We start from the raw sequence: 26,861 nt of genomic DNA on the forward strand, positions 1-26,861 counted from the left end.
AGCTAGAACAGGGAACTATGAGTACTCTCAACACAAATCGGGTGGTGGAAATCACTCACAGTTTCAACGAGATCAGAATAGAAGGGCACCAGGCTCTAAGTCTCAGGGAAGTGTTTCAGGAAATAGGACCTACCCAACTTGTCCAAAGTGTGGTAAGAACCATCCAGGCGAGTGTCTTGCAGGCAAGGAATGATGTTTTGGGTGTGGTCAGTCTGGTCATAGGGTGAAGAATTGCCCTTTTACCAGGAAGAGGCAAAAAGGTAACAATACTAGGGCTCAGTCTACAGCTCCAACAGTACCGGCAGGTCGCCCAACTCGGCAGGGTATGTCATCTTGTATAGGTGGTAGTCAATACCAAGGCAGGTTTTATTCTCTCCAGGCTCACCATGACCAGAAAGATTCTCCTGATGTTATCACTGGTATGTTTCGAGTCCTTCTTTAGATATTTTGTAGTGTTAGATCCAAGGGCTACTCTTACCTTTTTAACTCTCCTTATAGCAGTAATCTTAGGAGTTAGTCTAGAAACTCTTTCAGAACCCTTCTCATTCTCTATTCCAGTCGGTGACCCAGTTATAGCTAGACGGGTATACAGAAACTGCCCTATCTCAGTCTCTCAGAAAGTCACCTCAGCAGATCTTGTAGAGTTAGAAATGGTAGATTTTGATATAATTCTAGTCATGGATTGGTTTCAGTTCTGTCATGCCTCAGTCGATTGTAGAATTCGGGTTGTTTAGTTCCAATTTCCAAACCATCCAGTCTTAGAATAGAAGGGTAATATCTTAGTGCCTATATATCGATTATCTCTTACCTAAGGCCAGTAATAGGTGAATCTAGAGGGTGGTGTAGCACATATTGAGGAAAAAGAGAATGAAGTAGAAAATGATATTCATCGTCTTGCTCTATTAGGAGTTAGTCTTACTAGCACATCAGATGGCGGTGTGATAGAGTTCAGAATAGATCAGATTCTTCTTCGGTAAAGGAAGTTAAGGTAAAGCAACACAACGATCCGATATTGCTTGAACTCAAGGGTGTAGTCCATCAACAGAGAGTGGAGGTTTATCTCCCAAGGGGGAGATGGTGTGCTTCGCTACCAGGGTCGATTATGTGTTCCTAATGTGGGCGAGTTGAGACAACATATTCTTGTAGAGGCCCATAACTCCAGATATTCTATCCATCCAAGCACCACTAAGATGTATCGCGATCTGCGGGAAGTCTATTGGTGGAATGGTATGAAAAGAGATATAGTAGATTTTGTGGCTAAGTGTCCAAATTGCCAGCAAGTCAAGGTAGAACATCAGAAACAAGGAGGTATGACTCAAGAGATTGACATTCCTACTTGGAAGTGGGAAGTGATCCACATGGACTTCATCACAGGTTTACCTCGTACTCGCAAACACCATGACTCCATTTGGGTGATTGTTGATAGGGTTACTAAGTCTTCTCGCTTTTTGGCAGTCAAGACTACAGATTCGACGAAGGATTACGCCAAGCTTTACATTAATGAGATTATGAGGTTGCATGGGGTTCCTTTGTCTATTATCTCAGATAGAGGTCCTTAGTTTACCTCTAATTTTTGGAAGTCATTTCAAAAGGGTCTTTGAACTCAGGTTAACCTTAGCACATCATTTCATCCACAGACGGATGGTCAGGCAGAACGTACCATTCAGACCTTAGAGGACATGTTGAGAGCTTGTATGATCGACTTCAAGGGTAGTTGGGATGATCACCTTCCTCTGATTGAGTTCGCCTACAACAATAGTTACCATTCCAGCATTCAGATGACCCCTTATGAGGCATTGTATGGGCGTAGATGTAGATCTCCAGTTGGATGGTTTGAAGTAAGTGAAGCAGCCTTGATAGGACCAGATTGGGTCCTTGATGCTATGGAGAAAGTGCAACTCATTAGAGAGAGAGTTAAGACTGCTCAGAGTCGCCAGAAGTCTTATGCAAATGTGAGAAGAAAGGAACTAGAGTTCCAAGTTGATGATTGGGTTTTCCTAAAAGTGTCACCTATGAAAGGGGTGATGAGATTTGGCAAGAAAGGGAAGCTCAATCCCGGATATGTAGGCCCTTACCGGATCTTGAAAAGGATTGGTAAAGTGGCTTATGAGTTAGAGTTGCCAGCAGATTTAGCAGCAGTGCATCCAGTCTTTCACATTTCTCTTTTGAAGAAGTGTGTGGGTGATCCAACATCCATAGTGCCATTAGAGAGTGTGCCGTGATAGATAGTCTTTCTTATGAGGATGTACCAGTTGAGATTCTCGATCGTCAGGTTAGAAGGTTGAGAAATAAAGAAGTCGCTTCAGTCAAGGTTTTGTGGAGGAGTCAGTCAGTAGAGGGAGCTACTTGGGAAGCAGAAGCAGCCATGAAGTCTAAGTATCCTCACCTCTTTCCTACCGATTCCATTCCAGCTTGAGGTAATAGTTCCTCATCAGTTTTTCAGTCATTCATGCGAAAATTCAGTCTTAGAATCATGTTCCTTCAGTTTGTACTGGCATGTTCAGCGTATTTGCATGTTCTTGGAGCTCAGTTCAATTAGAAATTCAGTTCTCAGTGTTTAGTGGTAGGGATTGCAGCCCTCTCCCTCTATTACTGCTAGATTAGTCATCATTCGAGGACGAATGGTCCCAAGGGGGAGATAATGTAACACCCCGTATCCAAAAATAGAGATTTCAGATTTCTGGTGTTACAGGTGGCACTCACGGACACCATTCACGGACCGTAGATGGACTCACGGTCCGTCCTGCAAGTCCGTGATTCGTGACAGAAAACTTCCCCAGAACTCAGTCAGAAAATTTGGCTAAGTCCCGACTCACGGACAGACCCACGGTCCGTAGATCAGACCACGATCCGTGGTCTGTGTCCGTGGATCGAGACTTCCCTTTACCAGCCTCTGAGACAAACTACGGTCGACCAGCACGGACCGTCATTCGCTCCACGGTCCGTAGGTCTGACCGTAGATGAGGGTCAGCGGCCAGTTAGCTGAAAAATATTGATGGGTCAACTTCAGATGGTCATAACTCTTATCACAAAATTAATTATGTATCCCATGACCTATGGTTAGATAGATAATTGAATTACCTTTCCAACGCCACTGAGTTTGCTAAATTCTGACCTCCGAGTAAAAAGTTATGTCCATTTTAGTGAAGCCCTGTCGGGCAGACTCGACCTACGGACCCGATCGACGGACCGTCGATTGATTGACGGACCGTCGGTTGATTCCGTCGATCACTCCGACAGCAGTTAATTCAGGGGTCTTTTGGTCTTTTCCTATTTCGTTTAACCCCTTAGATACGTCGTTTAAACCCTAAATCATGAGGTTTTAATCAGTTTAAGCCTAGAAACATAACTAGAACTTATCCAAGTCAATTCATTAATCAAAACTTAGAAAATTAGAAGCAAGAGAGGAGAAAAAGGTCAAGAACCCTAGTTCAAGAACGCAGCGAGGTTTCTTCAGTTCCAGCCCCGAAATCGAAAGATTTCTCCGTGGAATTCGTCACCAGGTATGTGGGATTTCACTAGTGGGTTCCTTTCGCCCATTAGGTCCCTAGAATTCAGTCAGATTCTTGATTCCATGATTATGAACAGACCTAGGGTTTCTAGAATTTCAACAGATCATCATGAATTAGTTATTTAAATGTTCCAAATCAGATTATCATGTTATTGCTCAGTTTATCGCATGAATTTCAGAACCCTAGCTATGTATTTCTTTAGTTCTTGAATTACACATGCTAGGTCAGATATTTCAGTATTCAGTTTTACATGCCTCAGTTTATGAATGCATCATTATCAGATTAATTGTTGCATTCTCAGTTTGCATGTTCAGTTTCGAGCTATCCAGTATTTACAGAAATTCAGTCATAACTAGTTAACCACTTAATTCATTGGGAGTAGCATAATACCGAGTTGGACTAGGGTTTCAGCGTACCCATATAGTCCCAGAACTACGAGCCACGTAGGTGTAAGTCCCCTCTGTGGGCAACATCAGTTTAGTGATCACGCCAGCATGCCTCTATACCTCTGGCAGGGTATATTGGGTCCTCTCGATGGGGCGTATACATTGGACTCCACATTTAGCTCATGTGGTTTTATGTCGGTTATTAGTAGCTCCCACAGTTCAGTCAGACTCTATTGCATTGACCATATTTCAGTACAGTCAGTATTCAGTCTCAGCATGTTATAAATTTGGCTATATCATGTTCAGATTATTTCATTGCTTTATTGCTTTGTTCAGTTATATGTTATTTCAGCTTTACTCTATCCTGCATGCTCAGTACCTTTCAAGTACTGACGCATACGTGCGCTACATCTTCTCGTGATGTAGGTTTAGGTTCTCAGCATCCAGATCATGTTTAGATCGGTTCTCGATCTTCAGTTCAGCAGCATCAGTGGTGAGTCCTCATTCTCCGAAGACAATAGTCATGAGTTTCTTTTCAGTATTTTTAGTCTTTATTTCAGTTTTGCTAGATCTAGTTGGGGCATGTCCCAACATTTCTAGTCTGTTTAGAGGCTTATTTCAGACATAGTTAGATTCAGCTTAGTATTGAGTTAATATCTTCTTTGTATTAAACTCATCAGTTATCATATATCTCAGTTATAATATATGGGTAGTCCCCATCTTTTCATCTTATTTATGATTTAGCTTCCGCACAGTTTCTATTATTCAGATTATATTTAGTATGCTCATGATCATGCCAGCAGGGTTAGCTTGGGATCACTTGTGGTCCTAGGTCCCGTGTTCGCGTCTTGGGGTAGCTCGGGGATTGACATACTTGGTATCAGAGCACTACGTTTAAGTATCCTAGGATGTCTGAAAAGCCGCACTAAGTAGAGTTCTTTTCATGGGTGTGAAGTGCACCACATCTAATGAGAGGGAGGCTATGAAGTGTTTTAGGAAAACTTCACTTTTTTTGGTATTCTTATCGTGCGTAAGGTATGATCTAATTCTATTCTAACTCGACGTTCTACATTTCAGCGATCATGCCATCCCGTAGAGCTAACACAAGGAAGTTAAGGTAAAGCAAGACAGCGATCCGATATTGCTTGAACTCAAGGGTGTAATCCATCAACAGAGAGTGGAGGTTTATCTCCCAGGGGGAGATGGTGTGCTTCGCTACCAGGGTCGATTATGTGTTCCTAATATGGGCGAGTTGAGACAACATATTCTTGTAGAGGCCCATAACTCCAGATATTCTATCCATCCAAGCGCCACTAAGATGTATCGCGATCTGCGGGAAGTCTATTGGTGGAATGGTATGAAAAGAGATATAGTAGATTTTGTGGCTAAGTGCCCCAATTGCCAGCAAGTCAAGGTAGAACATCAGAAACAAGGAGGTATGACTCAAGAGATTGACATTCCTACTTGGAAGTGGGAACTGATCCACATGGACTTCATCACAGGTTTACCTCGTACTCGCAAACACCATGACTCCATTTGGGTGATTGTTGATAGGGTTACTAAGTCTTCTCGCTTTTTGGAAGTCAAGACTATAGATTCGACGGAGGATTACGCCAAGCTTTACATTAATGAGATTGTGAGGTTGCATGGGGTTCCTTTGTCTATTATCTCAGATAGAGGTCCTTAGTTTACCTCTAATTTTTGGAAGTCATTTCAAAAGGGTCTTTGAACTCAAGTTAACCTTAGCACAACATTTCATCCACAGACGGATGGTCAGGTAGAACGTACCATTCAGACCTTAGAGGACATGTTGAGAGCTTGTGTGATCGACTTCAAGGGTAGTTGGGATGATCACCTTCCTCTGATTGAGTTCGCCTACAACAATAGTTACCATTCCAGCATTCAGATGGCCCCTTATGAGGCATTGTATGGGCGTAGATGTAGATCTCCAGTTTGTTGGTTTGAAGTAGGTGAAGAAGCCTTGATAGGACCAGATTTGGTCCTTGATGCTATGGAGAAAGTGCAACTCATTAGAGAGAGACTTAAGATTGCTCAGAGTCGCCAGAAGTCTTATGCAGATGTGAGAAGATGGGAACTAGAGTTCCAAGTTGATGATTGGGTTTTCCTAAAAGTGTCACCTATGAAAGGGGTGATGAGATTTGGCAAGAAAGGGAAGCTCAGTCCCGGATATGTAGTCCCTTACCGTATCTTGAAAAGGATTGGTAAATTGGCTTATGAGTTAGAGTTTCCAGCAGATTTAGCAGCAGTGCATCCAGTCTTTCGCATTTCTCTTTTTGAAGAAGTGTGTGGGTGATCCAACATCCATAGTGCCATTAGAGAGTGTGCCGTGAAAGATAGTCTTTCTTATGAGGATGTACCAGTTGAGATTCTCGATCGTCAGGTTAGAAGGTTGAGAAACAAAGAAGTCGCTTCAGTCAAGGTTTTGTGGAGGAATCAGTCAGTAGAGGGAGCTACTTGGGAAGTAGAGGGAGCCATGAAGTCTAAGTATCCTCACCTCTTTCCTTCCTATTCCATTCCAGCTTGAGGTAATAGTTCCTCATCAGTTTTTAATTCATTTATGCGAAAATTCAGTCTTAGAATCATGTTCCTTCAGTTTGTACTGGCATTTTCAGCGTATTTGCATGTTCTTGGAACTCAGTTCAATTAGAAATTCAGTTCTCAGTATTTAGTGGTAGGGATTGCAGCCCTCTCCCTCTATTTCAGCTAGATTAGTCATCATTCGAGGACGAATGGTCCCAAGGGGGAGATAATGTAACACCCCGTATCCAAAAATAGAGATTTCAGATTTCTGGTGTTACAGGTGGCACTCACGGACACCATTCACGGACCGTAGATAGACTCACAGTCTGTCCTGCAGGTCCGTGGGTCGTGACAGAAAACTTCCCCAAAACTCAATCAGAAAATTTGGCTAAGTCTCGACTCACGGACAGACCCACGCTCCGTAGATCAGACCACGATCCGTGGTCTGTGTCCGTGGATCGAGACTTCCCTTTACCAGCCTCTGAGACAAACTACGGTCGACCAGCATGGACCGTCATTCACTCCACGGTCCGTAGGTCTGACTGTAGATGAGGGTCAGCGGCCAGTTAGCTGAAAAATATTGATGGGTCAACTTCAGATGGTCATAACTCTTATCACAACATTAATTATGTATCCCATGACCTATGGTTAGATAGATAATTGAATTACCTTTCCAACGCCACTGAGTTTGCTAAATTCTGACCTCCGAGTAAAAAGTTATGTCCATTTTAGTGAAGTCCTGTCGAGCAGACTCGACCTACGGACCCAATCGACAGACCGTCGATTGATTGACGGACCGTCAGTCAGGTCCGTCAGTCACACCGACAGCAGCTAATTCAATGGTCTTTTGATTTTTTCCTATTTCGTTTAACCCCTAAGATACGTCGTTTAGACCCTAAATCATGAGATTTTAATCAGTTTAAACCTAGAAACATTACTAGAACTTATCTAAGTCGATTCATTAATCAAAATCTAATAAAATTAGAATCAAGAGAGGAGAAAAAGGTCAAGAACCCTAGTTCAAGAACGCAGCAAGGTTCCTTCAGTTCCAGACCCAAAAACAAAAGATTTCTCCGTGGAATTCGTCACCAAGTACGTGGGATTTCACTAGTGGGTTCCTCTCGCCCATTAGGTCCCTAGAATTCAGTCAGATTCTTTATTCCATGATTATGAACAGACTAGGGTTTCTAGAATTGCAACAGATCATCATGAATTAGTTATTTAAATGTTCCAAATAAGATTATCATGTTGTTGCTCAGTTTCTTACATAAATTTTAGAACCCTAGCTATGTATTTCATTAGTTCTTGAATTACACATGCTAGGTCAGATATTTTAGTTATTCAAATATACATGCTCCAGTTTTATGCCATATTATCTGTATATTTCAGTATAAACCCTATTTTGAGTTATAAATCTTGAGAAGCTTTTCTTTAAGACAACACTTGAGTTTTAAACTGAGTTTTTGAGAAAGTTAAGATGAGTTTTGAGAAAGAGCTTCTAAAACATGATTAGTATACAATTGAGTAGGTCATCAATGTATGAATAGTATGGTATCTAGATATACCATCAATGTTTATGCAGTATGACTTCCCAAGTCATCAATGATCAGAGTATTGTTTTCTCAAAAGGAGTTTTCAAGTATGAGTATCTACATGTTAGTATTTCCAGCTATTCAGTATTTCAGTCATAATATATTCAGTTATACATGCTTCAGTTTATGAATGCATCATTATCAGATTAATTGTTGCATTCTCAGTTTGCATGTTCAGTTTCGAGCTATCTAGTATTTACAGAAATTCAGTCATAACTAGTTAACCACTAATTCATTGGGAGTAGCATAATACCGAGTTGGATTAGGGTTTCAGCGTACCCAATAGTCCCAGAACTATAAGCCACGTAGGAGTAAGTCCCCTCTGTCGGCAACATCAGTTTATTGATCACGCCAGCATGCCTCTATACCTCTGGCAGGGTATATTGGGTCCTCTCGATGGGGCGTATACATCGGACTCCACATTTAGCTCATGTGGTTTTATGTCGATTATTAGTAGCTCCCACAGTTCAGTCAGACTCTATTGCATTGACCATATTTCAGTATAGTCAGTATTCAGTCTCAGCATGTTATAAATTTGGTCATTGCATCAGTTAGCTCAGTATTCAGTATTTTCAGTATCTATATCATGTTCAGATTATTTCATTGCTTTATTGCTTTGTTCAGTTATATGTTATTTCAGCTTTACTCTATCCTGCATGCTCAGTACCTTTCAAGTACTGACGCATACGTGCGCTACATATTCTTGTGATGTAGGTTCAGGTTCTCAGCATCCAAATCACGTTTAGATCGGTTCTCGATATTCAGTTCAGCAACATCAGTGGTGAGTCCTCATTCTCCAAGGACAATAGTCATGAGTTTCTTTTCAGTATTTTTAGTCTTTAGTTTCAGTTTTGCTAGATCTAGTTGGGGCATGTCCCAACATTTCTAGTCAGTTTAGAGGCTTATTTCAGACATAGTTAGATTCAGTTTAGTGTTGAGTTAATATCTTCTTTGTATTAAACTCATCAGTTATCATATATCTCAGTTATAATATATGGGTAGTCCCTATCTTTTCATCTTATTTATGATTTAGCTTCCGCACAGTTTCTATTATTCAGATTATATTTAGTATGCTTATGATCTTGCCAGCAGGGTTAGCTTGGGATCACTTGTGGTCCTAGGTCCCGTGTCCGCGTCTCGGGGGTAGCTCGGGGCGTGACAGCTTATATGGTACCATCATTTCACACTCGTGGTATGTCAGGTCAATGAAACCACTTATCTCTTCAATCGTTGGTGCCAAGTCAAAATTCACAAATTTGAAGACCATCCTCACAGGGTCCCAAAATTCCAACAAAGCCCTAATCAGGTGATGGTTTGGTATGACAAACATGAGGTAGGTGAGACCGCCCAACAACTGACGGATCTCTTTTTCGCGGTCTCTCTTAATATCAATCCACCAACTCATTAGCTTGTGGTTTACCTCTACGATCATTTGCGGGTTTGGAGAGTTAAAAGTGTCCATGACTCTGCAAACAAAACAACAAACGAAATCTAAACTCCATTTTAGCAAATTTGGCTTAATTTAATTACTATGACCACATTGACACATAATTATGCAATTTGTCTAAAGGGTGTTGGGGCCCTTTAGACGATAAGGTGACTACTAATCATGTGGATTGACACCAAGGGTCAAACCACCTAGGGCTTATGCAACATGTATAACCTAAGTAAACTTTCTAAGAGTTGGCTTGACACGGACTTGAAAGGGGTTCTATGCGAGAAGACTCGTGGTTTTCCGGTAGTAAGACTATTCATTCCGTCCACGCATATGCCGACTCTCTATAATTGGGTATTTGAAGATAATTGGAGTAGTTGTGAGAGGTGCAAAGGCACAATATCACGGTAACAAAATAAAAAAGGAAGAGGGTCTCAATTGGGGGAATATGAGTGGATTGTCAGTTATCAAAATAGTAACATTTAGCACTTAGATGGAAAACAGTAACACATAAACAGTTTTATGAAAAGCGGTAAATAAATAAACAAGTAAATAAATGCCTACATAACAAAAGGAAATAAACATGCAAACACGTCGGAGAATTAATCCAATAAGGAAATAGGGTATGGGGTTAAGCATGCGAGTAAACAAATAAGGGAAAAAGGGAAAGGGCGAAACATGGAAATAAACAAATAAGGAAGAAAGGGAAGGGGTGGAACATGGAAAAAAAACGGTAAATAAGGAAACAAATGAACAAGGAAAGCTAATAACAACTTAACAGGCTAATAACCAAACAAACAACGAAATAACTCAGTAAAACCCACATAAGCATAAAACACGTAATGGTTAGAACCTAATATCCCCAGCAGAGTCGTCATTCTGTCGCGCCCCGTTTTGAGAAAAACGGGTTTTGGTGCACGACCTAACAACTCTTTTGGGCTTTGGGTGGTTGAAGAGTCGCCACCTAAAGAATTAAGGCGTGTTAGGGCACATATCTAACCTAACTAAGTCTAGCTAAGGTCAACGAACCAGAGATCAGGGTAAGGGTTCAAGTTACCTCGAGGGAAAGGTGTTAGGTATCCCTCGAGGTCCACAAATGTGGGTCCCGACCGTATCTCATGCAATATGTGCGGGTTATAAATAGCAAGTATTGTCACTTCTTTTGTTACTTATTTAATTAACATGGTTACTAAGTGATAAATTGTATTAAACAATTAAAGCCAGTTTAATTATTTATTTAATTGATTAAGCATGCGAAAACTAGGTGATAACAATATTAAGCAATTAAGGGCACTTTAATTATTTTAGTAAATTAGATAGGCAAGCGAGACTAAGTGATAATATAATAGATAAATATTACACAATAAATAAAGAGATGAGCGAGGGGATAGAAATTATACAAATAGATAAGCAAACAATTTTATTTTTTTATTAAACTACCCCAAATAAGTATAATTATTATAAACATATAAAAGGGAGAAGGAAAGGGAGACTCTGAAGGACTTTAGGATCAGCACTCGACTTTTTTTATTTTCGATAGGCTTTCGTGTAGGGACAGATAAAACCAAGGTTTGTCTCTTTAAGCCTGAGTCGATGTCATCATCTCCGTAGGGCCTAAACTACCCATACCCTACCACCATATGTTGTTCGTCTCTAAAAGGTGCCTAACGTCCCCGCTTAAGGTCCAAGAGGCATTGGACTACTATTATGGTGGATGTAGACAAAACAGAATATAATAGGCCTACCTAGACACCAAGTCAAACAAATAGGACCTTCATTTAGCACGTAAAATCTCAAGTTGGCCTCTAAATTTTATTTATCATGCTAGCAAACACAAGTAAAGTGAAGGTTGCATGCTAAGTGTATGCAAACAAGCATAGCAATACATATAAACGAGCGGTGATCAACACAACAGTATGACAATTAATTAATGAAAGGGCAAGTAATTACGACATAATGCATATTTTAGTTATAAACTGATTTTAAAGGTGGCAAAAAATTATCACAGATCCATGCATTTTTTAGAGCAGTAGCAGGTCGAACTATATTTATTTTAAATAGCAGTCAATTTATTAAATGCAAAAATTAATTAGGAGCCAAATTTAAATGGCAAAGCAGCATGCATAAGTTATTATTTAAAGCAGAGTTGTATTAGGGTAGCAAGTAGCAGACATAGTAAATTATTAGTAGCTGAGTTTAAGTAGCAGAACGATTGATTAAATACAAAAATTAATTAATTTAATCAGGGCGGTATATAAGTAGCAGATGCAGAAATTAATTATCAGTTAAATTTAAGTGGCAAAATGAGTAGTTACAATGCAGAATAGATTATGTCAAGCAGGTTAATATGCAGACAAAAGAATTATTGATTACTTTTATTTATTTTATTTTATTTTTCTTTCTTTTAAGTGGTAGTACTTAATGCATCACAGAGTAATGACACAATACATAACAAAATGTAGTTCAGTTATTTAACATGCTGGAGATTAGTTGATTTACTAATTCATAAACATATCAAAATTGCAATAGATATATGACTAGTCCAGTTTAAAGAACCTAAAATTGGTTTACAATTCCAGATTTTAGTGACATGCTGAAAATTGATTCACAAACCTATATACCTGATCTCTAAGTGTTTGAAAGATTGAAAATATATAGCTCCTATAGGCATAATTTCTACACACTAATGACATATTAAGAAAAATTTAAATCCTATAGGCATGCATTTCTGAGTACTAATTGTTCAAACAAACATATAGGCATGCTTTCTAAATGAAGTATAAGGTGACAATTATTCAACATATTTGATTTCTACGCCAAGTAACATATGAAGAGTAATTACTTTATAGGCACGTTATCCTAGGAATAGTATGAGGATTCTAATGCAAGCAGATTTTAAAAAAAAAATCAATATTTTATTTTTATTTTAATTAATTAAAATTTTATTATTTTAGGGAAACGCCTGAGTTTGAAATCAAGGAAACAACCATGCATTATTTTAGTATAATTAATAGGATGGTCTTGCAAATCCAATAATTCATTATAATGACCAGTTAGGTATTTAAACTCATAAACAACTTCCAAATTATAATTAGACAAGATAGAAATGAGTGATTAATGATGACAGTAACTTATTTTATTATTCTTTTTTGGACAGATCTTGATTAAAAATTATTATAAGGAACGATCAAACAAAATCACAATCCTATAAGCATGGTTTCTAACATAAATAAGTTATGATGAAAATAAATAAAACAAGTAGCACGTAAATCTCCTCCCCCCTTTAGACGATCCCCCCAAGTTATATTTTATATATATAGAGGGTTAGAGAGTTATACAAATATTACAGAACTAAAATAAAACCAAGAGATAAAGTAAACTAAAATCTATCGGTATCCCCTCCAAAGCGACTCTTCAAAACCTTGGACTCTAAGATCAAGGTCCTGCTCAGAGAAAATACAGTCAAATACATATAAAAGCAAACATGCATAATAAAATAAACATTCACATACATGTAGACCCACAATACTTAAACAAACCACTCACAATATATCACACATAAAGGAGAGAGGTGAAGAGGACTAACCCGAATGCTTCCCTTTTTATTCATACACAATATTCAAAATAACACATGCAAAGATGAAAATAAACTAGTGAAGTAGAACCAACCGATTATGCAGAATATAGTTATCAGCAATGCAGACGAACTTAATTCACATAGACCCGTACACAACAAAACAAAATGGATAAGTACTCCTTAGAACTCACCGGAAATTATTTTTAGAGCAGAGAATATTAATCTTTTTTTTTATTGTTCAAGTGTCTCATCCAGTTGTTAGGATGTGTGTTAAAACGTGAGAAAAGAGTGAAAGGGGGTCTTCTTTATATAGTGGGAGGGGGGGGGGTCAGCAATTAAGGGAAAGGAAATAATTAAGCAATTATGAAAATATTATTTCCTTAACAAGTAGGGAGCAAAATAAGTAAAATTTGTTTACCTTAATCAAATATCACTTTCTAAAAATACAACAAGTAAGAATATATTTAAAGTCAAACAAGGTAAAAGAATCAATTAGAGATAACAATAATGTATTAAAGTCACAAGGAATCTGCAATTATCTTAGTCACCCTTGAGAATCAAGAACTTGCCATAACAAGTAGCTTTAAATATTACAAATCAATCACAGCGGATACCAATATACTTACCATAAACACATTCCAAAGTCAAGGTTTCAATTAATTAATTTAAACTATAATTAAATTTCAGTACTATAACAACCAAATAAAAAAAAATTATACGCATGGCAACTACCATACGCAATCACATAATGGTCCCAAAACATATCAATTAGTAAACCCATTTATGCTCTAATTGATTTAAACATGCAAATTGCTTCTAAATTGAATGAGAATCAACACGTATGAGTTAAAAATCTAGATTAACAAGAGTAACCAAGATAACATGCAAATTCAAAGACAAGTACGAGATATTCATACTAATCTTGGGAAGAACAATGGAGCATATGAATTTTGAACAGAAAATACCACTAGAAAACTTGATGACAATTAATTTAAGCTATTTTATATTAACAAGTAGAGATTTTATGAGTTGTTTCATGAATAACAACAAACCATAAACAAACATAGAATATACATTTAAAAGGGCGCACCTGGACGGATCATTAGCTAAATTCAGAAAATTTATCAGAGCTTCTAGCTTTTTCTTCACTTGTTCTTATAGCTACTGGTCGGGGCGCGATTTACCGGAGTTCGCTGACCGAAGGTTGCCTGGCTGCTGGCTGTTCCCGTCGGCTGGAGCTGTTGTTTTCGCCGGTGGAGCCTGCTGCTACACTGGCCTGGCAGCTGTCACGCTGGTTGTGCCATCCGCGCTAGCAACTGCTGCTGTTTGGAGCTGGTTGCTGTTTGGAGTTGCTGCTTCGCTGGAGTTGTTGTAGACCGGAGTTGCTGTTGATTCCGGTCGGAGTGCTGCCAACTGCTGGAGTTGTTGTCCGGATGCTGCTGGTGGTGTTCCTGCGAATAGAGGAGAGAAAAAAAAAGAAGAGAAAGGGGGAAAGGAAGGAGAGGCGGAGGGAGATGAGAGGGAAAGAAGAGAGGCGGCTGCCGAAAAAAAGGAGATGGAGGTGGGTGAGGCGGCTGCTGGTTTAGAGAGGAAGAGAATGAATGAAAGTTTTTTAGGGTTTCTTTTGGAGTCATTAGATATTAAAATAGGAAGGTTAAGGAGAATTGATCTGAACCGTAAGATTAGTTTAAATGAACGGCTAGGATTTAACTTAAAAGATGGACGGATGAGATTAAATGGAATCAAAATTCTGAAAATTAGATTGAGAATTGGAATGGCCAAATTTGTAATAAAATTAGCTAGAATTGAAATGAAAGGATGACTATAATTGAAATAAAAATTGAAATTGAATAGGCTAGAATTGGAATGAATTAGAATAAAATGGGCTATAATTTAAATGATTTTGAGGAAAATTTAAGAAATGCTATTCAATTATAATACTACAAATATTATAATATTCTTATATAATTAACATCACTTAAATTTTAAAACATTTGAATAAAATAATTACTTTGAGTTTTAAAATATCTTAATAATATTTATGATAATTTTATAAAGCACACATACTAAAATGTACAATTTTTAGACAAAATCAACTAAAATTTTAGAACTCAAAATATATTTTAAAAAGCGTATTTAATCGGATAGCATTTCCAAAATTGTTAAAGGTCGGTCAAAATTGGGTGTCAACAGAACACAATACGCATATTAAACAATTTTCACCTATCCTTCTTAATTGATACATTAACAACCAGAAGCAACTCAAAATAAACATGATACCTAACACCTACAATTGCACGTAACAAATGTTATCTGTGTATCATGATCAACACAATAACAAATAAATTATAAAAATAAAGAATGTTATCATATATGTGTATCACATACCTTTTGTTATCAGATCTTTTAACTCTAAAATTGAAGTTATGCTTTATTTTGTATTTTGTCATTACATCCATTAGAGTTGTCTTATCCTTGTACAATTGCTTCACTTCCACATCAGAAACATTTGTATCTGATATAAAATTTTCCACCTCCATTTCTGGTATGTAATAGGAATCACAAATTTTTTATTCAACAATGCTTAGAGCCTTTGCGTCCCTTTTTTCACCTTCAACACACACAATTGCACCTATTGTTGCATCAAAATTTTGTATCTCTTCATCACTTTTATCCGATGTATCAATGCATAGTGGATACATACTGAATCCTACCTCAGGTTTCTTCACTTCTATCTACAATTTCACCCCCATATCATTCTGAATACATAATGAAGACGAATTACCTTCTACAACGTATCTGATCTCGATATTTTTTTTTTCCAATTCATCAATATGCAATTCTGCTGCAATTGCTAAATTAAGATTCACGAACGAAATAGTTTCCCCAACCACTATCTCATCACTTCTGTATCGCTCGTATCTAACATCACTTTCACATATTCATGAATGCCTTAACAAGATCAAAATATTCATTACAAATCTTTACCAAAGTTGCGCTGTAATTTTTTTTGAATCAACCTTCTACAGCTTTTCGAAAAACGGGGAGACACAATTTCAGAATTTGAAATTTGAATTTTCTAGTTCAGTAAACGTTTTTGAATGACTGATTGGTAGATGAAAGAAACATATGCGTGATTTGTGGCAGTCAATTATAATTTATGTTTTTAATTCCTTATTTAACGCACTAAACTGATAATTACAGCTTCTAAATTAATGTTTCCCCCGCACAATAATGTATCCGCAAGACACTAAAATAAAGGAATTTTTGTAATTTATGAAAGAGTAGGGATAAGAAGTAATGTATTTATTATACTATGTGTTTTGCATAATTTTTACTTATTTTAATCAGAATATATTGCAGTGGTTAATTTTTCTTTTTAATAATAATTTGGATATAAATATAAGATAGTTTGAGCAAATTTTACATGGTGTAGAGAAGTTATTAATCGACTTTGAAGTCCTAGGCATTAACAAGAAAAAAATATAAAAGAACTTTTAATTGTCATGTGTCTATTATTTAGGTTTGACTTTTTAAAGTTTTTCGTCGTTTAGATTTTTGTTGTAGGTTATTCAATTTAAAATGTATTTTTGAAGGTTAAAAAAAATAATCACATTATCTTTAAAATATATATTCTACATTACAGAACAAAATTATTCAACTATTTTTACATATTTTATAACTTTGAAATCACCTAAAACTTATTTTATAGAGCAAGCTCCATAACAACTATTAATATGTATATTTCCCTATACATATACAAAAGAAGCAATTATATAATCTGTTTCGGTATACATATACAACAGAATCAATTGTATAATCAGAATTTGTATAAAGCGAGAAAAAGAGAAAGACAAAAGAAAACTGGGCAGTGGAAGATTTGTATTTGTATAATCATAAGTGTATAGGACAAAAATATATGTATTTGTATTTGTATATACAATTTTCTCTCGCTTTATACAAACACAAATGCAATTTATACATTTGTGTTTATATAAAGTGAGAGAAGCAAGTGAGAGTGGCGAGCGAGAACTGGGAGAGTGACGAGCGAGATCTGTGAGAGGGGAACGAAAAGATATTTATATATACAATTTTCTCTCACTTTATACAAACACAAACACATTTTATACATTTGTGTTTGTATAAAGTGAGAGAGGCGATGAGAGACTGCTCAGCGAGAAACGAGAGTGGCGAGCGAGAAATTCAGGGAGAGAGGCGAAATGGCAACAATTTGCTACGGGTTACAATTAAATCAAACTGTGGTTATAACATTTAATTTGCTATTTTATACAATTTTCTCTATTTTATATTACACCTAGACTAAGATCTATAGTTATAAATACTATATACCACTGTTAATTGTCATAGTTTCTTTTTTTTAGAGTCAAACGATAACAACTTTGATTAACATTTTACGATTTATTTTTTCATCATATTGATATGCAAAAAATTGATATTTATAGTACGTTTCGTATAGTTTTTGAATATGTGATTTTTTTGTTTAAAATATCAAAGTAATGTAATCTAATTTAACTTTGAAAAATAGTTAAATTGACTTACGAAAAGCGCAACATGACAATTAAAAGTGGATAGAGACTAGAGAGAGTAAATCTACATAAGTTTCCTTTTTTTCCCCTTTTCCTTATTGTTTAAAATATATTTTTGTGTATTAATACTAACATAATTTTGACTTTTGATATCACTAACTATTTTGTGGCATTTAATTTTGCTTTTAATTATTAGGACTCGTTTGATATGTGGTAGTATTTAGAATAGTCCATAGATTGAAGGGAAAAAGGATAAATATACCACTGAACTATTGTAAATGGTATGCAAATACCCTTCGTCATACTTTTGGGACATTGGTCCCTTTGCCGTAAAAAAACTAGAGCATATATGCCTTTCACTCTAACGGAAGACTAAATAGGGACACGTGGCGCAATCTTATCCGTCGATAAATGTCGGATCAAGGGATAAGATTATGACACGTGTATATCCGTTAGTATAAATAGTATATATGCTCTAGTTTTTGGACGGCAGGGGCACCAATGTCCCTAAAGTATGTCGGAAGGTATTTGCATACCATTTACCATAGTTCGGGGGTATATTTGTCCTTTTTCCCTAGATTGAAATTTAGTTTATCAAATACAATGTTTAGTTTACTTTATTTAACTTAATCCATGAATTAGTGATACATCATATGAGGTCTTATTTTATCCCTAGAAAATGGAGGGATAACTAATCCAAGGTTTAACAATCCCCCAATTCATCTTTCTAAATTTCTTTTGTAATTTGATTTCCTTTTTATGTATATTGGAATGGTTATAAATGTTTCTTTTTTAATTCTCCAAATCCATTTAGTGTAATTTGATGATTTCACTAATATTTGTTCTCCATTTTTTTGGGATCATTTTATTCAATGTAGTTCGTCAATTAACCACTTGACCTATTTTTTTTTTAAAAAAGCTAAGCTTAAGGTATTTGAACAATTTAAGTATTCTTAAATCTAGGTTAAATTTAAGATATTTGATCAACAAGAAACTAGAAATAACATTGTGACATTAAGGATCTCCGTGATGATACATCACACCTCATAATTAATAACAATCCTCAAATATTAGTATTTAATTCGATTAGTTAAATGAAATAGAAAGTCCTATAAAAATAATTGTCCATATTGCTCTATAGACAGTTCTAATTGTAGGAGTAAAATACATTTTAAATATATTTAGGGAAAATATAATGGATTGCAAAATAGAGTCCATATTGCTCTATAGACAGTGTAGCTCTTAATACTCTATTAGAATTAATAAAAACGTTTAAATTTATTATAATTTTTTTTTAAAAAAGTAAAAATATTTAGTAAAAGTTTTAAATATGTATGCATGGCAGTAAAGAAAAGTTTAAATATATTGGATAACAAAAATATTTAAGAAACAAATATATGAAAGTAAATAACTATTTAGGACTTTACTTTAATTAATTAGATCCCAACCATTAATTCTAAACTATGACATGTGTTTCCAATCCAATCTAGAACTTAGGAGAAATGGAGAGGAGCCGGATCCCAATTATATGAAATAGAAAATCTCACTAATAAACTTTTTTTTTACCCTCCCTTGGAGCTCCCACCCCCTTTGCTCCCTTGGTGACTCGAATTCGCAACCTTCGGGTTGAAAGTGAGGGGTGCTTACCATCCGAGCAACTTCCTCTCGTCATCTCACTAATAAACTCAAATCTATAATAGGAAAGAAACTTTTTGTAGAGTTTTAAATCAAAGACAAAATCAATTAAGAATTAATGAACCAAACACTTGATAAAAAATAATATCTACATTACTAATCCCTATATAGCTAATTTCTACATTACTAAACCCCTACATTATCTTTGTACCAAACGACCCCTTAATGCGATGATAAATTATCATGTTCATATTTAAGTAAAGTTTCAAAATATACTTTTCATAATGTCTCATCAAAAGATATGAAGAGGGTATTATTTGCCAAACACAAAAGTATAGGGACTTAAGTGAAATTTATTTGAAGGTTCCCAAAAATAGTTTCGAAGTTTCTGAAATGTTCTTTTCACCATCTTATTTCTGCAATACAAGGGATGATGAATTATCATGTTCATATTTAAGTAAAGTTTTAAAATATACTTTTCATAATGTCTCATTCATAAGATATGAAGAGGGTATTATTTGCCAAACACAAAAGTATAGGGACTTAAGTGAAATTTATTTGAAGGTTCCCAAAAATAGTTTCGAAGTTTCTGAAATGTTCTTTTCACCATCTTATTTCTGCAATATATTTCTTTTTCCTTACTATAATACTCCGTTCTTGTTTGAACCCAAACAGACCCCTAAAAAATAGGAAAACAGAACACAAGGCGCTCAAAACCCAGTGTCACTCAATTTCAACCATTGTTAAAGAGCTTTTCGGCGATGACCCTTTGATCTTATCCTTCAATGGAACTTCGTCCCAGGCACAGGAAATCATTCTCTGGCTTTACAGAAGAGGAGGTGCTTTACCCATTTCAAAATTTTGTTATTTTTGTTCCATTGTATTCTTCTTAAAAAACGTTTTTTTAAAGGTTTGGCTTTAGTGGGTATTCGAAAAAAATGATCTTTATGATGTTTATGTGTGTGTACAATTTTCTGTTGCAGTAGAATAATCAAAATATATAGAAGTGTCCCTTCCCAAAATTGTGTTAGAGAGCATGCAGAGTTAAGACATGGTAGTAATGTTATTAGAATAAATGAAAAGTTTTTTTGATGAGGTGGTGACATAATCAGCAATTTTTTTGGTGCACCCTTTTTCAGAAAAGAGCTTATAGCTGTGTGTGTAGTAGCATTTTGTTTTGTTACAGTGTTGAAACCCCTTTTCCTTTTTTGGCTTAAGTTGAAGACTGTATTGATTTCTCTTTGGGAGTCTTCATAAGTTGTCTTGTTAATTGGTTTTATGTGTGCGTATTGTCTGGTCTAATTCATGAAGATGGTTGAACATACTCTATACTGTGCTGCACCCATGGTTCTTGTTCAATGGTTAATGAAGTGGTTGAGAACCTTGAGATGTTAGGTCTAAAACTCCAGTGGAGACAAACAAACACTAGGTGATTCTTCCCCTCTTCCTATCCTTGGTAAACAGAGGTATACCTCTTGCTGGTGGGAGATGACAAGTGTCCCGTGGAATTAGTCGAGGTGCGCAGAAGCTGACCCGGACACCACGGTCATAAAGAAACAAAAAGCTCTATAGTGCCCTGTGGAAGTGAACAAAGATTGATGTAGTTAGGCTTTGTTTGGTAGCTGGTTAGAATTATGCAACCAAATGACCCCTTAGTGCTCTACATCACACAGTTGATTTGGCTTGCGGAGAGCGTTTTTGGTTTTATATGGGGCATGATCCTCCTTGCTCTTACCACAAAAATAGATAGTAATAATAAAAAGGTGTATTAGTATAATGCAGGACAGTTGATTGCTAGTATAAGTTAGAAGTTACGTAAAATCTAGGTAAATGCATATTTTCCTTCTACTTAATCAAAATTTAAATTTAGAAGTTGTGGTCTATGAACAGTTGTGCAACCAGCAATACGTTAAGGAAGTTAATGTTGAGCGTTAGAGGTCCAATATATCTACAAGGTGAATGGCGTATTAATATGCATACTCGAAACAATTTATATTTTTGTACTAGATTGGACAAAATAAAAAATGATCACATATAACAGCAGATGTGAATAGCACATAAAATGAGAGAGGTTTACCTGGATGATATCTCTGTTGGCTTCTTTGGACATTATGAACTAGCCGTTGTTTGGAATTTGCAAAATGATGTGCATCTGCAACTTTAGCAACACATGTTGGAATTAACAATTTTATTCAGTTACTCTCTTGTAAACTGCAATTTTTTCATCATCTCTTGTTATTCAAGCAGATTGAGAAAATGGAGAATGAACTTAAGCAATCAGGAGAACAAGATTTTGACCAACATGTCTGCAAGAAATTGGCAGGGGTTTTCAGGTGAGTTGCACTTTCTGCATCAAGTTTTTTTTCTTGTTGAATAATCAACAACAATATTTTGTATAAATTTGTCTTTTAACACATTTTTGACATTTTTGCAGCCACTCTAAAGGTCGTGCAGGAAAACCGATCGTGAAATGGACTGAGGTTCATAGTTCAATGTACTTATTCCCGTATCTGATATTCTTGGTTGAATGTCCTTGTAGTACTAAGTTCTATTATTTCACTTGAATTTAGGTCCAAACTTGGCTCCAGAATAGGCAGAAATGCTGTCTCTCAAAGTATAATTCAGCAGAGTCCAACAGGAAACTGCCTGATGTGACGGAAGAATGTGCTTTAAAAGAAGAAAATCAAAGATTTCATATGCCTGAAGGTGTCTTTTGATCTATGTTTGCCATGAAAGTAGATATCTGACATAGTTGTTTTTAATGAAACATTGTTTTGCGGGTAGAGAAATTCCCTTCTACGTCTATTTACTTCCCTGGCTGATGCACTACAAATGTTACTCTCCCGCAAGAATATAATAATGCATACAAATTAAGGATATCTCATGCCTTCATGTTTAATAATCACTATTTCAAAAAATAAAATTGTTTTTGTTCTTAGTTCAGAAATTTTGTTAGAGCTATGCATTAGTTGATATTGTACAGTTTATTTTTAGATTGGTTATCAAATTAATTTTTGCAATGTTACAGTATGAGGAACCTCTAAAGCTCCAAGTACGTTCAGCAATTTAACATCCCCCAATATTAGACTGATTGTAGTTATTTGGTCTTTCATTCAGTTGTTCATGTTAGATTTTCCTCTAGGCATTTGTCTCCAAGTTCTTTAGCTCTCTTAGTATAACTGGATTTGTTCCTCTGTCTCATTTATATGGTGACTTATCCTTGAGAGATGCTTAAAGTTACTTCTCGTGATAGTACCTCAAACACCAAACACAGAATTCAAAAGTTTCAGTTACAAAAAAAATTTCTCAGTTGTATTATCTGTGATAATTTGATAATTCTGCATGAGATTGATCTTCTTACAGGATTAGATTGAAATATACCATGCCTTCTATCCTTCTCTATCAATTCATAATCCTCCATGTATTGCTGTTGTTTCACAAGTTCTCTCAAAGGATGAAATTGTTCATTTCCTTTTGGGACCTGTTCCTTATGTCTTACTTTTTTCGTAGTTTTCTTTGTTCATTAAGCTACAGAGAGTCAAACTATTTTGTCCGTTGTGTTCATTCTGCCTTACTTTTGTCTCCTGGTCTTGTCAATCGCTTTTATAACTCTAATGGAAGGCTTAAGATTTATTTAAACGTACATTCCTACTTGTCCTTGTCAAAGAAAAACAAGTTACATTCTACTCGCATTGAATATCAATGGTGAAAGTGAGAATGTTTGTTGGTTTCCTCCATCTAAAAATGTATACTTCTTTGAGGATCTAGTTAATGAAAATCTTATCAGTAATTGCCAAATTAGGGATTACCTAAGGACATATTTCATTGTTTTGGAAGCCACTTTCTTTTGCCTAATTATTACTTCTACTTATGCTCCCTTTACTTCTAAACCTGCGGTTTTGTCATGGCACTTACATAGTACCACAAATTCTTTTCCAGGTAAAAAGGTTCCAGATCTGTCAGACTTACAATTTGAGGCTAGGTCTTCAGTAGACGGGGCGTGGTAAGCCTACATTAGCAAGCCAGAAAGTCTCAACTTTTTTCTTATCAATAGAAATGAGTACTGGCTACACGGCCATTTTTGCATCAACTTTGGATGCATTTTCAACTTTTCTGCATTAAGCCATTAAAATGAAATGCAAGAATGGAATCCTGTTTGGATATTTCTGTTTCTAGACTCTCTTCTTTGACCTGTAAAAAAAATCTAAAAATAAAGAAAAAGGATTGCTAGAAAAGAAGAAAGTTTCTCTTTACTGCTGAGCAACTACACTGGCGCCATTGTGAAGTCAATATCTCAAAGGGTTCCATCTACTGGAAAATAACATCCATTCACTATCTTAATTTTCTATTGTTTGTTTTTAGAAGTTTTCTCTAATTTACTTTTTGGTGCTTTTCCTTTTAATAATAGTGGTCAATGATTGCTGGTAGTAAAATATTTTACGTTTTTGAGCGGACCTGTATTATGATCCTCTCTTCCTGTAAACATGCAATATGGTGAATGTTAAAGGAAATGTTTAAGTTCTTACTCTTTGGTCCTTGATAGCTAAAATTATCCAAGCCCTACTATCACCATTTACGGCTAAATGGTAAATAAACATCTGAAAATGTCATATTCTCTTAGGTCATTAAATTTTGTCGGGCTACCCAACATATTGTTCCTTCAGAGCTGATGCTTGATAATAACTATCCACTGTCATAGGGCACATCTTCTGCTTACTGAGGACATGACCTTAGATAGGAAGGTATGGAGGTCGCGGATAAGGATAGATGGTTAGTAGGTAGTTAGGGGTTGTCACATTGCTAGCCTTTTAAGATAGTCTTTGGCTTTTTGTACCAGTTATCACATGGAGTTATTGTAGTCTTATTTTTGATATGCTACATCGGCAGTTGTTTACTGTGCTTCAATTATTGCACTATTGTTGGTTCACCCTGTTAGTTGCTATATTCTCTACATTGTATTTACTGTACTCGAGCCGGGGGTGTTTCGGAAACAACCTCTCCACCTCTATGAGGTGGTGGTAAGGTCTTCATACACTCTACCCTCCCCAGACCCCACTTGTGGGATTCCACCGGGTATGTTGTTGTTTTCTTAAGAGGCTTTTGCTCCAGAATAATGACTAATTCACGAAACCAATGGTTTTAGATCAAAATTGGAATCTTAAGTCCCTGCCTTTTATTTTGGAGCTGTTTCATGAATTTAGCAGACAACAACCACAAGATGTAGCTTGATTCATTTCAAGAATTTCGGCAGAATTTTTCTTCATCAAACCTTAACCCTCAACAGACAGGCCCACATTATCCCGCTTACAAAGAAAGGAGCAAAAGAAGGGAAGGATATATCCATGTCCTAAACTCTGTATTTCCTGTGTGTTTGAACTGAAGGTTAATTCGCGGTGGTGACAATCTGCCTCTGACTCTCATGAAAGGATAATGAATTTTTTGTTAATGCTTTAGTAATACCTAGTATTTTTCACTTGAATCAATGCATCTGTTGTGGGGTCAATGAAGTAAAATGCATATGGTGTTTGACAGGTATGATGTTGATACATTTACCTCACACCGGTTTCTTGAATCAGGAGAACCTGTAAGTAGTTCAAATTGATCAAATTTGCTGCTTACGTGAAGGAGATGTTAGAAATATACTAGTCAAAATAGAACTCAGGAAGTGGATGCTGCTTGACATTTTGTGAAATACTATGTGCTGCAGGAAGTTCTTGTGAGATATGTGGGATTTGGACCGGAGGAAGACGAGTGGATAAATGTAAGAAAATCGGTCCGCGAGCGATCTGTAGCTCTTGAGAATAAAGAATGTATCAAAGTCAGGGTTGGGGATTCTGCTTTGTGCTTCCAGGTACCCCTGTTCTTCCATCCACGGAAATCTCTTTTCCTATTGTTCTAGGAAAAGAGATCAACTAGAAAAGCAAATAACTTCTTGGGCTAGTGCTGTTGATAGAGAGTGTAAAATGAGACTATAAATGGTAGAAAATATGGATATTCACTATTATGGCCTCTAAGAGGCAGATATATTTGCTCGTTGCAGTATGCTTCAACTTTATACGTGAGTTTTTCCTATTTTAATTTAACTAGGAGGGGAAGGACAACGCTAGATATGTTGAAGCTCGTATTCTAGAAATTCAAAAGAAATTTCATGACATTAGGGGCTGCAGATGTCTCTTTGTGATTCAATATGATCATGATAACACACGGGTGCGTATTCAAAACTCGAGAATATCTACACATTAATTATCATGTTTTACTAGAGATGAGTTTATGTTATCACAGTTTGTTCTTTCTGGTTTCAGGAAATTGTTCATATGAGGAGATTATGTTTCCGGCCAAGCATATTAGGGCGTTTGTCACAGATTTAGTTTTAAGTATGTTTGGTGCAGCCCACATGTTTTGCCTTTCGGCGTTGCACAGATTTTTACCTTCGTTTGGCCAGTAGATTAACTGCAGCTTATTTTGCTCCTTGCGGCCATATTTAATCTTAGACCAATATATATGCTTAATGTATAATTTAGCTGAAAATCATATGCCTATTATATCGTATATCTGTGTTCTGGAGGTTGAACAGTTGTATGTGTCAAACCGTTTCGTACAACTCTTTTAGGTGCAATTTCTGCTCAGTGCAGTTGCAAGTTTTGGAAGAAATGATATATAGAAGTGCATTCGTTCAAGTGTATATTGAGTATTTAAGCAGTTATAACACATGCCTATTGCACTTCTTTTTTTGTTTGTATTACTAGGAATTATTTTCTTGTTCCTCAATTTTATTACTACTGTTTTTTTTTTATAAGGTAAAGGTTTATTGAATAACTACCAAGAAGGTACCAAAACTAAAAGTTACAAAATATCCATACAGTCAATTACAACATCTCCCTAGCAGCTCCAAAAACTCCATATATTGATCTGTATTATCTATCAAGGAAACTACTTTCACACCAATAAAACAAATTATGTAAACACTTGTTTTTAACTCTAGAAATATGGGTTTTTGCCCGTCAAAACAAGCTTAATTTTTTTCTTGCCAGATAGTTCTGAATATGCACAAAGGTATAGTTCTCCAGATTTGCTTCAAAGCTTTGTGTGTTCTCTGGTGCTGCCAACTCTCCAATAATTCATTCACAAGGCATGATTCAAGGATCTCGCAAATGTTGAAGAAAAATTCACAACATTGTCTAGCTATTCTGCAATGCAAAAGAAGGTGATTCACAGTCTCCAACTCTTCACATAAGTAACATCTATTACTTGGTACAAGACCCTTTTTCTAAGGCAAGCTCCCCATGCTGCAATCCAACCAAAACAAGCAACCTTTATAGGTGCTCTAGTTCTCCAAATTCCTTTCCATAGCTAACTAGTATCCCAAAATCTTGTTTGCATCATTAGAAGGCTATAACACTTTTTTACTGAATAGGTTCCATCATTACTAGCTATCCATACTAGTGAATCCCCCTTACTCTGATCAATGTGGGTATAATCCAGTCGAAGGAGCAATTGACAAAAGTCGTCAATTTTCCAATCGTTCAAATTCCGTAGCTATTTTGATATCAATGTTTCTCTTTTCTTTGCATTTTCATTAGAGCTTCTTTCACCTCGTTTATTTTAAACCTGTTTTGAAATGTTGTTCTTGAGTGGA

At 36.1% G+C, this 26,861-nt stretch overlaps 1 protein-coding gene across 1 annotated transcript; it reads left to right on the forward strand.

Moving 5' to 3' along the window:
* The first annotated feature begins 19,878 nt into the window (after positions 1-19,878).
* On the forward strand, positions 19,879-25,956 carry LOC125842514 (protein SAWADEE HOMEODOMAIN HOMOLOG 2-like). The gene is made up of 9 exons (XM_049521815.1): positions 19,879-20,064; positions 21,473-21,558; positions 21,660-21,705; positions 21,796-21,931; positions 23,165-23,228; positions 24,758-24,809; positions 24,933-25,076; positions 25,313-25,432; positions 25,528-25,956. The coding sequence occupies exons 1-9, from the start codon at positions 20,011-20,013 to the stop codon at positions 25,591-25,593; spliced, it is 768 nt and encodes a 255-aa protein (XP_049377772.1). The 5' UTR covers positions 19,879-20,010; the 3' UTR covers positions 25,594-25,956.
* The last annotated feature ends 905 nt before the right edge of the window (positions 25,957-26,861 follow it).

Source organism: Solanum stenotomum, chromosome 10 (genome assembly GCF_019186545.1).
Source record: "Solanum stenotomum isolate F172 chromosome 10, ASM1918654v1, whole genome shotgun sequence".
Lineage (NCBI taxonomy): Eukaryota > Viridiplantae > Streptophyta > Magnoliopsida > Solanales > Solanaceae > Solanum > Solanum stenotomum.